General features: G+C 41.6%; 1 protein-coding gene across 3 annotated transcripts in view; it reads left to right on the top strand.

Moving 5' to 3' along the window:
- The window catches only part of LOC144944336 (ERC protein 2-like), a 179,866-nt gene that overhangs the window by 17,412 nt on the left and 150,444 nt on the right, over positions 1-12,010 (top strand). For all 3 annotated transcript variants that reach the window (XM_078872428.1, XM_078872427.1, XM_078872429.1), the window contains exon 6: positions 398-620. In XM_078872428.1, coding sequence (XP_078728554.1) covers positions 398-620 — 223 coding nt within the window. The remainder of the gene's footprint in view (positions 1-397; positions 621-12,010) is intronic.

Below are 12,010 nucleotides of genomic sequence, written 5' to 3'. Positions count from 1 at the left end.
GTTATCTAAAGCGGTCCTGGGCCTCCCTTATATCGACTCGGCCTCAATTGAGTACCTGGTGTGATGTGTGGACATCGCCACTCGGGAGACAAAGGCGGTCGTCAATGGTGTTGGCCACCCACCGCCTTGTGTGCTGTGCTGTCCTTCAAAGGTGCTCGCTAACAGCACTTTCCCCAACAGTCAGTTAAGGCTATTTGGGGGATCTTCGTTTCTATGGGACCTTTTTGCCAGCATCAATATGATGAAAAAAATATAAGTATAGGCTTTACCCTTTCTGGTAATAAAACAGGTGTTAAGATGTTCTTTGTCTTTTGTTTTTTGTATGCTTAACTTTTTTTGCACCGTACATAGCCCAAGCGTGCTAATCGGAGGCGCTAACAACCATATGCACGGGCAGGACCCTGGAGGAGATGGAGCTGCGCATCGACACGCAGAAGCAGACGCTGGGAGCACGCGACGAGTCGATCCGCAAGCTGCTGGAGATGCTGCAGGGAAAGGGCCCGGGCGGACGCTGTGGCACCATGGGAGACGACGAGAGGCTGGCGGACACCGAGGCGCAGCTGAGTCACATTCAGGGGCTGCTTGAGGGACGCGAGCGTGAGAACCAGCATCTCCGAGAGGTAGGGCACCGCGCCGGCTCAGTCTGTGCCTTGAAAGTATTCACTGTTGTATGCTTTTCAATGTATTAACAACACTGTTATGTTTTATTTATTTATTAGCTTTTTTATTTCGCGTGCAATCGGTGTCATGCCATGATTGGGCCTCTTGGATTGATTATTTTTCTATACTGATTGTGCTCGGTGTCCTGTCACGCTGAGCAGTGTCAATTCTTCATGTTAGAGAATGGACCTTGGAAGTAGATCTCACAGAGCTACTTCTGAGATCCTTTCAAGTCACCTTCTGTGAACCAGAGGACATTGGAAGTAACCTCTGGTACGCACAGTAGAGAGCAGTGCATTCTCAGCAACCCACAGAGTAATTTTTGTCATATTACCGTCAAACCAACATCATTCTCAGAGCTGCAATGTCGCTAAATTAAATTCAAGACCAAATGTAATTGTGATGGGTCAATTGTGACCTGGTTGATGCCACTAACTTCACTACATTTGGGAACCCGGTTTGGTCACCCGCTTTAATTAACATGCAAATAGGAACACAAAATGTAAGACCACTTTGAAATGAAGACGCTTGAATAGAATTGGAAGATACATTTATAAATCATAGGCAGCCGTCTGGAATCAAACCCAGGATCCCGACGGTGCAAGTCGCAGGCTGGAATCTGAGCGACCCGACCCGTCTCTCCATCAATTGAATTTGATACAAATCTTCCTAGCAACGCCACACTTGCTTGCGAGGAGACGGAGCAGTTCTAGATTTGAAGCTTTCGTGACTGCAAGGATTCATACTGTTAGGTTTTTTCCGGTAAAGTCACGTGTCTATACCGAAAAAACCTAACAGTATGAGACGGAGCAGCTCCATGCACCCATTGCTGGCAGCGGCCAGGTGTGAGCCCCACACGTGTGTAGAAAAAAGGGTGGGCAGCTCAGGTTCTTAATTGGTAACTTTTTAAGAAATGTTCACACTGGTTGTATTTGTGCATTATTTGAAAGTCTGCGTCTGCTCTTTTGGGAGGGCAATGTTTTGCCACACTGGGATTATTTTAGAAAGATGTGGCCACTAGTGGGATTATTTTAGAAAAATGTGGCCACTAGCCATGCTTCTTGTCATAACAACTTGAATCGGGAGAACGGGAACGAAACCTGCTGGGTGTTTGCTTCGTGGTTTCCGGTCCCCTTGGGCTTAAGGCTCCCGTCATGACGTATCTGCTCGCCTCGCAAGTTGCAGTGTCAGTGGTTTATTAACTTAGGAAAAACACATTTAAAAGGCCAACATTTTTTTTTATCTAGCTGCAGTATTAAGGATGCTACAAGATGAGTTTTCATCATACAATGCTATATTGATTTTCACGACATGACCTTCATCGCAATATCCGTTTCCCATCGCTTCGTTTTTGGATTGTTTTTATGCTTTGTTCTACTTCGAGTACAAATAAAGATTACTTAATCCTTCTTAAACTGCAAATCACCCGACAGAAGCCTTTCTGCATTTGTGACAATTCTTTCATAGCTATCTATGTACAACTTTAGTGAATTAGTTTGTTATTTCGTAAGCATTTTGTCAAGAAATAAAGTAACAAAAAATGTGCGACCACAATCGCGATATAGTGATATTTTGGAAAATGGACGATACGATTTTTGTGGCTCTTATACCGTACGACGTATTGTTGTATCGCCGTGTCATCACTATGCTAGTACATAATTACAATGGTGTTCACCATCTAATGACAGATATTTTTAAATCTTGTAGACTTCTACACATGCTGGCAATATGGGGTACAACCACGAGACACATCTGACTTGTCTCTCGGCCATGCCAAAGCGAGGAATGCAGTCTCACCCCTGCGGGATGTTTGCCAGGAGCTACTTTGAAGTGACCCTAACATTCCAGAGAGGAAAAGCTACTAAAAAAAAGTTTTTTTTAGATCAAGTGGATTGGCCATATTTATCTTTTTCATCTGTTTAGACATGATCCTGTCTTCTTGTGCGAGTTTCTGTGAGGCGTATTCAGTCTTATGTACTTATGCCTTTTCTCATGTCTGTCCAGCTGTTATTCTCTGTCTAGCAATGTGTCTGCCCCTCTGTTTATAATTTTCACCTACAAATTTTGCATCTTGCCATCTCGGTAAATAAAACCTGTTGCAATGAGCACATTTAAACATGTTAAATGTCATTCGCTCATACCGCAGCAATGACATGAGATCACATTTTGTTAAATATTGCATTGGCGATGCATATTGCAGATGTGTTGCAATGAAAATCACTCTGGGGGAAGATATGACTGACGGTCCAGACTAAGCTTCTCTTGAGAGATTGAATCTGCAACAGTCATCAGCAGAAAGGTGGACATTAAGCAATATATTATATTTTTGCTAATGCTATGCTTCAGTGCGGCCTTCTAAAATTTGCTCGGCTAGGTGAGTTACAGTTTGCAATAGAGTCCAAATAAAAAAATAATTTTGTGTGCACGAGAGAATGTTCCTCTTGTTGCGCTGAATTTAAACTGTTAAATGTACTAGAAAGCCCATATCTACAATGTTTAATACACACAAGCATGCGTTTCAATATGCATTCGCATATAATAATTTTGCTGGTGCGAGCGATTCCAATATTATTGGCGATGTATTCGGACATTAAACTCGATGGTCTTCACGTTCTTATTAAGGATCACAATGTGTGAATGATGCCACTGTGCACTACCTGGTGAATTTAACTGCCGCCACCTATGCATCTGTGCATAATTGGTGAAACAATGACCCATTGTATGCCTAAGGTTGACCATGCACGGTACATGATTTATTCATATTCTTGGTTCTTTCGGTAAAGTCACGTAGAAGGGAAACAATAAAATTAGAAAAATATAAAACAATACAATTCTCACGACTTTTTTTTCAAATTTTCTTGCTGTGGATGTCACACCTGCTAAAATATATTATTTAATATTTTTATTATTTTATTGTTTCTTTTCTACGTGACTTTACCGAAAACCAAGAATATGAATCCCTACAGTTACGAAAGCTTTTAAATCAAATAATTTATTCAATTAATATGACTGATCACAGATAAAACAATATTGCCAATTATTTACTCAGGGAGGCCTCAGTGGGTCTCAAGAACGGTATTTTAGAGTGTCTTGTAATTTGGACATCTAGCCAAATGCATTATTGAGTACTCTTAGGTTTTTTTGGTAAAGTCACGTAGATAAAAAATAAAATTAAAAGTTAATAAAAGTAATAATGGAAATAAAATAAAATAAAAAATCACGACGTTTCGGAGGCAACACAAGTCTCCGTCATCAGGTGGGACCGTCACAGCTAAAATTACTGCATCAAGTGGTTCTTTCGGTAAAGTCAAGTGATGCAGTAATTTTAGCTGTGACGGTCCCACCTGATGACAGAGACTTGTGTTGCCTCCGAAACGTCGTGATTTATTATTTTATTTCCATTATTACTTTTATTAACTTTTAATTTTATTTTTTACCTACGTGACTTTACCGAAAAAACCTAAGAGTATGAATCCTTGCAGTCACGAAAGCTTCAAATCTAGCATTAATGAGTGTTTGGCAGAAGGGAGTAATCTGGAATGCCTGTAGAGTTAACACTCCCCCACCTATACATGTACACACTCCAAAGAGATACTCCTTTGAGTGTTAGCCAATTCTACTCGTGGACTGCACTCTTTGCTTTATCGTCCTCTCCTGGTAACTCGTAGTCCCCGCAGCGCTATACCTGCAACACCTGGTAAACTGTTCACCCATCCAAGCACTCGCCAGGCTCAATTCCTTCTCTGCTTCTGAGATTGAACGAGGTCAAGCAGAGTGATGCCGTTGTACAAAAACAATGTAATTGGCAGACTACACAAGTTTCACCCTGCTGTTGGGGTTTACACATGTGGGGTTCATCTTCTTGGTTCTTTCGGTAAAGTCACGTAGAAGGGAAGCAATAAAACAATAAAAATATGTTTTATTTTTATTGTTTTATTGCTTCCCTTCTTCGGTAAAGTCACGTAGAAGGGAAGCAATAAAACAATAAAAATATGTTTTATTTTTATTGTTTTATTGCTTCCCTTCTACGTAACTTTACCGAAAGAACCAAGAAGATGAATCCCTGCAGTCACGAAAGCTTTAAATCGAAACATGGGGGGTTTTCGATGCTGTGGGAAATAGCATAATGATATGAAAATAAGGAAGTCTTGCACCTGGACTTTATCAGAGGGAGTGAGTTGACAGCACGGATGGCTGAGGAAAGGGAATGCCAGATAATGGGGGGGCAGCAGAAGAGAAGGAGTGATTTACTTGGGCGAAGATTGGCTGGAGACTGATATATAGTCTTAGTTACTGGAGAAGTAACTGATGTGGGCACTTTGGTTTGTCCAGAGAAATACAGCTTACAAGTGAAGTGATTGCAATCGCAGTGATTTACCTGGCTTGACATGTCCAGCACATAATCGTAATGTATTATTTTAAATGGAAGAATAACTCGCTCAAAGTGTAATCAACATGACCTTAGCTTTATTCACGTAGTTTTACATACATAATGTATACCATCGTGATTTATATCATTAAGTTTATTACCTGGCTCAAAGAGCCTATGTAACTCATCTTGTAAATCGATGCACAATCTAGTGTACAAGATTGAATATTTTAAGTGCTGAGTTTTCATGTAAACTTTGTTTAAATGTTTACTGTGACCCATTTGGCTTGTCGGCCACATCTGAACCTGAAGCCTCTGGAACAAAGCACAAATATAACAACGGCGTAAGTCATTCCCGGCGTATAAATAGTGGGTGGCATCAACATCCCATTGCAGACCCTGTCGTCGGCGTGCTCGCTACGTTCTGGTTTTGAGACGGCAGGTGGCAGTATGACGCTGAGTTTGGAGCCAAAGTTACAATCAGCAGTTGCAGAAAATCACCAATTTGGCTGGCTCTTGTTGGTGACATGTTCACAGCTGTTGTAATTAACCGTGAACAGTTTGGCTACCAGGGTGAAAGTTGCGGTGCATTTTATTGAGTCTTGCATCGCAAAGACGTGCTACTGGCTTTGGCAACCCTGCAAAATCGTGCGTACATTTCCTTCATTTCAACTGGCTGAGAGCTCATTGAGACATCAAGCCTCTCTTGCGAAGGAGAGCTATGTATTCCCTGCGTAATCCCACTTTTTGCACCGCATTTAGATAATTTCATTTGGGATGCGGGGGCTATTTATTTTGGCTTTTGCTGCTTTTAATTCTGTGCCCTCTGGAATTCTAATTTTTTGCTACAATTAATAATTCTTCAAATTCATAAGTTGATGAAAATGATTCTCTCACTTTTCACATTTAAAATAATAGGTTTCAGAGCTGCCACGCATAACAAAATTAAGATTTTTTTTCCACATGGTTTTACTGGTTCAGTGAACAGATCTACTTGAATGTTTTTTTTTTAAAGAACCTTCAAGGACTACGGTTGCTGTTAATCCTGAGCACTTTTGGCAGCTTGCGTTAATTTGTGTGCACAACCACATCACTGCCAGACCTCCCAGCCTGCACTGATTTGAGCCAGGCACCAAACAGTTGGCAACACAAGACATTAATTATAGTAAGCGGAAATTACATAAATTACAATATGACTAATGATTTGTGTGAGCTGTATGGACCATAGACTTTGGGTTGTTTAGATTTTTTTACATAGCGCAAGAGTTGAAAATCTCAGAAAGATATGCACGTTTTTTTTTGTAAGTTAAGATAACATTTTTAAAATTGATCAAGGCTGGCACATTTTGTGAACCAAACAAATCTTCGCTGTGGTTGTTTACCAAAGACTCAAAGGTCCGAGAATTCAGCTGATGATAAAATGCCTCATTTTGTCTCGTTTCCAATAGCGCGGAATTCCCGCTGTGAGTCTGCTCACTGCAGGGATCCTCTCCATACTCATCATTCTTGGATGAGTGAAGCTAATCCATGGGGAGATATCTCTACATTGCATTTGTATTAGAGGTATGAGCAAAATGACGCTAAGCTGTTGCAGATAAACCCGGCTAAGCTGTCAGCCCTGCCTATTACATTGCTGCAATGCAGATCTCGCATTGATTTAATTTAGCAGGTATTGTTGCATACAGTATCTCTGCGAGGTCCATTGCAAAAAAAAATTGCACATTACAGTGTGCAAATAGTTTTGATTGAAAAGTCAAATATATAAGCAAGGCTGCTTTGCTTGCATCGTCATTCTCTTCACATGCCACATAGTGTCGTGATTAATGGCCTAAAATAATTTGCGGGGTATCATTATTTGTTGGTTTGCTTATGCAGTGAGTTTTAAAATTATATTATTATTGTAAACTAGGGGTTGTTCAGGCACCCCCGAACAACCATTTACAGCCTTCGGCCAGGAAAGTAAAAAAAAAAATTCCACACGAACGACGCATTCCCTCAAGCACCCGATGCTCCATTTTAAAGTTTTAAAATGAAACATCTTTGAATTGTATTATGTTTTGAATTCGATAATTGTATTTCTTCATTAAAAGCTTATATCATTTTACATCTGGAAGACTTAATTTAAAAAGACATTTCGTGTGAATTTTCTCTCGTCGTTAAGTAGATGGCCTTGCTGGGGGTTCAGTTCGATGCGGACTTTCACCTGTTTGGGATTGCGAGGATCGAGATAAGGCGACATTAGAGCTGGCCGTGCGAGAAGACCGCTGTCTGCAGATCGATTCCAACGTAATTAAATGTCTGTGCCTGCGCCTCCGTCGTTCATGCAGGGGGCACGTAGATTTGCAGCGCCCTCTGCATGAAAATGACGGAAAGTGCAGCGTTCACAGATAAAGTTGTGCGCTTTTGTATATTAGTGTACATTTTCCAATACTGTGAGTTTCCTAGACATTCCGATGCCATACAGGGACTCCTCTGCTTACGAACATTCGAATTATGGACTTTCAAAGATACGAACAAACTTGTCCGTATGTCCAGTTGCCTTTTCGGACCGAGAGTCGTAAGTTTAACCGCTGCACAATAGATGGCGGTGGTGGCATCCACATCTGCAGAACACGAAGAACCAGTGGCATCTACATCTACAGGAGATTAGACAACTTTTAAAGCCATTCCCCGTGTTTAGTGTACATGCCGTATAACACGTATAGCATCGACAGGAGTGTCTTTGGACGTGCGAACAAATCGACTTATGAATAGACCTCTGGAACCTAACACGGACTACTCTTACATGAGTTTACCTTCTTGAGTTCTTTTGCTGCACGGCAGGGTCCATGGCACGTGGCTTAAATTTTCAGCGATCAAAACGACTCGACGGGAGTGTTCTTGATCCCATATTTTCTAGGTCGGGATGGTATAGATGACGCCATCACACAGTTACATTTTAACATTATACAGACAATGAAACGATGCATTTGGAATAATCTCACTGGCAGCAATACATTTGGAGTGCAGATTCTCAGAATGTTTTGTATAGAGGCAGATAGATTCAAGATCAACAGATGGTCTTGTTTTAGTGTTAGCAGTAAACCAGGTTTGTCATAAAGGGAGAGAGTCTGTGCTGTGATCAAATTTACCCAGCTTTCCAAAACCCTTAAAAATAGCAGATATTTAACATCACAAGTGTTGCAGTATTTTCTTGTTGTAAAATACATAGTTAAGATGCTTTTGTTTATTTCTGTTGATGTTTGTTTTGCAACCTTAAGCTGTAATAAAAGCTAAAGCAACATGACAGTAAAACTATTTGCCAATTGGCAGACGGCATTTAAATATGAACATTTCCGCGCACTAGCATGTTTTGCATTTGTTTGTTAATATAATTTAGGTGCGTAGTATTCCTCATTTATTTACACATGTACATAAGCAGGGCCCTATACATAAAGCAAAGTGTTACACCATCCTCAGGGCATTGCTTAATATATTGACGTATTTTAAGGTCTGTAAGTGAACAAACTTAATCTCTAGTACCCGTGCGCCCAAGAATTTGTTGGGCTGACCGCTTTCTGTTATTTAAGCTAATTGCCTTGTATCCTGCACGCTCGGCACTTATTGGCGACTCGCAAGTGTTGGAAATGGCACGGGCCGGGAAAGACCATGGCCCCCAGGTGAAGGGAAAGGTACAGCTTTCCCATGGGCAGCAGCCAGCCGCCGTGTTACAAACCCGTCTCAGTTCCCGTCCCGTCTTGTGCGTAAAAGCCCCGCTGAGATGATATGTTTGGAATAATTATCTGAGGATCGGGCGTCACTGCTAGGAATGCAGCCGCCTTCAGGGGTGGGGGTAGAGGGGGGGGAGGTCCCGGCATTCACCTCCAAATCCTTCTGCGCAAACGTGCCCCTTGCCAAGATCAGCAGTGGAGTCGAGTTTCAGGCCTCGCCGCTACCTTTCCAAACACGCCTCTGTCTGAGAGTGCTCCCCGGCCGCGTCCATGCCCGGTGCCGTTATTAAATTATCAAAACTGTAAATCACGCATCGCAGTTGATTTCGTACCGTTGGGACGCCTGATTAGGCCGGTGTTCTGCGTGCGTTATGGCGAAGTTATGCCGTGAGCGGAGCCTGAATGCCGGAGCGGAGTTGGGTCTTGTTGCATGCAAATCCTGGGATTATTGCTCGGCTTCCATTGGCAGTGATGCATGCTCATGTCCCGTTTATTGCTGTGATTGTTGTGTGGTGGGGGAATGGTGTTGGTGGTGGGGCTTGCTCTCCAAGATTTGTTTCCCGCCAGTGATGCACAACATTGGTGCCAATTTCTCTACGAATTTCGCCTGGGCCGCCTGTTTCGTTGACTTGGTCAATGTAACATGGCGATCAGAAATTACGGAGACGGAGGCAACAGCCACACACTGCCTCGTATTTGTTGAGCCTGACTAAAATGCACACGTGCAGGCCCGTCAGTCAATCCGTTATGGGTCATGTGCTTTATTTGACCATTCTTCCCCGTACTGGCCTTATCCGGGTCGGGGAAGGCAGGCGAGGATAGGTTTTGGAGCAGAGTATAGCAGAACATTGCATTTTTCGGAACTGTCCTCAGCTGTTCTCACAGCCGCCTACAACGCCTGGTTTATACACGGTGGTCACTCATTCAAGCACTATCCATGCTCAAACCCGCTTGGCTCTACCGAGATCTACCGGGATCAGGCATATTCCAAGTGCTTTGGTCATACGTTTTGACTTCATAGATGCTCAATCGTAACAGAAGGGTATCTTAGTCTCAGTGGGCTCTCACCTGTGTTTTCTTGTGTATATCAGGAATTGTGCAACTTTTTGCGACAAGTATAATTGCGCTGTACAACATTTATCTGCGCTTGCAGTGACTCCACATTTGCTCGTACTGTTGTTGCCAGAGTGTGTCCATGGGCTGCGTGATTGGATTTTAAACCAAGCGAACCATGACCCTCTCATGCCACTCTCGTCACAATTTGACAAACCAGAATAGCAGACTGCCCATAGCATGACCTTTGTCGGAAAAGACATTGCCCCAGTGGTGGCACTCGGCATAAACAAACTGATCAAATGCTTACAGCCCCTATCAGCTCAAGGGGCCCCAAAGTAAAAAAAATAGGGGTGGGCCAAATCGCAGCTCATCGTCTAATAATATTCTAATCCTAATGATCATATATAATAAATTAACATAATATATCATTAGTCTATCTCATCCCTATCTTGTCAGCTTCTCTCATCTGCCTCGTGTCTATGCCATTCTCACGTTACTCCACCTGTCATGTTTGTATATCTCTCCTCTCATCTCATTAGAGCTCTACCTTTTGACCACGTTTCTTCTAAATGCATCTTTCTCTCAGCTACATCTCTTCTCTCATGTCATTGGGAGTTGAAAGGTGCAGGTGACCCCAAAAATTGCTTCTGCTTAGCGCCCCCAATTGGCAATTACCACCACCACATTCCCTTTAAATGTGAACGTGTGACAATTGTAATAGAGGTTCATGCAGTACTCACATTTGCATATACAGCTGCCATTATCTGAAAATTGCGTCAATAATAATGCTAATTAAATAATTTGTAAGGCGCACCAATTTCACCAAACTGACAAAGCGTTGTTCGATTGGGAACTTGTTTTAGCCTGGGACAGTTCTCAGCGCCGCACTTTTTTGGAAGAAATAACATTTCGTATTAATTATGCTTTTACGTGAAATCACACCGCAGTTGACATTTTCTAGAGAAAAAGAAGGTTACTCTGGTATTTGTAAGCACAACACTGGCCAGAAACAGAGTACGCTTTTCATGCCGGGAAAGTTGAGAAAGTGCCGTGTCAAAATGCATTAGTGTGATAAATTCAAGGATATTACTGTAGCACACTCAAAACGGCCCGATATTTTTGCTTATTCTGATGTATAAGTAAACGGTAAGGCTGTGGGGCCCACACACACTTGTGATAACATTGCTTTGTTGTGTGTAGATTGGTAAATAATGATAACCGTGGGACTTTACAGAATTTGTCATGTGATGTTTTCTTGCTGTGCAGCATTCTGCCACCTTACACTTTCGTCAAAACAATCGTCTTGATTGTTTTGGTAAACTTGAAAAAGAATCCTAACTATTTTGCATTTTTTTCCATAAATGTGAAATTTTCATGTGTGAAAGTACAAGCCATGTTATCAAGCTGTAGGCACTTCCTGTTTGAAATCAAACCACAAGAGTAAACCCATGCATTAATTAGTAATAAAACATATTGTTTTAATTGCACTTTGAAAACATTTCTCGGTTTTTTTTCCAGCCTGGTTTGAGATGCTGTGGAGAGATTCAATTTAATTTCGCGATTGCGCCCTGTCGTGGTGCTTGTTTTGGATGCTTATTTTACAATTTCCTTTTTAGAGACGCCACACATTTGATTGTGCATGGGAGCTGCAAGGAAGAGTTTCTGCGTGTCCCGTGCCAATCTGATAAATGTTACTGATTAGCTTCGTTTTGGCGAACCCATCGCTATTGATTTTCGTGTGGCTTTTGTAGCTCGTTAAGTTGAGGTTTTCTCTCCAAATATTATTGAGTGCATGCTGATTAGGATGAAAAAAATCACATATATAACATTGCCTGTGGCAATCCCATGATTAATTCCGCTTTTAAGAACACATTAATTCATGCATGGATTCATCAATTAATATACAGATAAGTATATTCATAAATTAGTTAGTAAAATGAATTCTATCACATTTACACGTGTGTCTTTGTAAGTACTGCTGGATTTTTAATTGAGGAATCACTACTTATTTACGTATTGCCATATTATGTGCTGTAAACAAAACTGACACAAGTTGCATAGGATTTACTCATGCAATTTCATTCTGAGAACCCAGCGTTAATCTTTGCTTCGAACAAAAAAGATGCCACGCTGTGTAGCTCACCAAAGTGTTCTTGGTTGTACCGAACGTTGTTCGGCATGATGTTTCTACATTTTTCTCCGCATGCTGGAACCT

Source organism: Lampetra fluviatilis, chromosome 34, assembly GCF_964198595.1.
Source record: "Lampetra fluviatilis chromosome 34, kcLamFluv1.1, whole genome shotgun sequence".
NCBI classification, from domain to species: domain Eukaryota; kingdom Metazoa; phylum Chordata; class Hyperoartia; order Petromyzontiformes; family Petromyzontidae; genus Lampetra; species Lampetra fluviatilis.
This window is presented reverse-complemented; position numbering and strand designations above follow the sequence as displayed.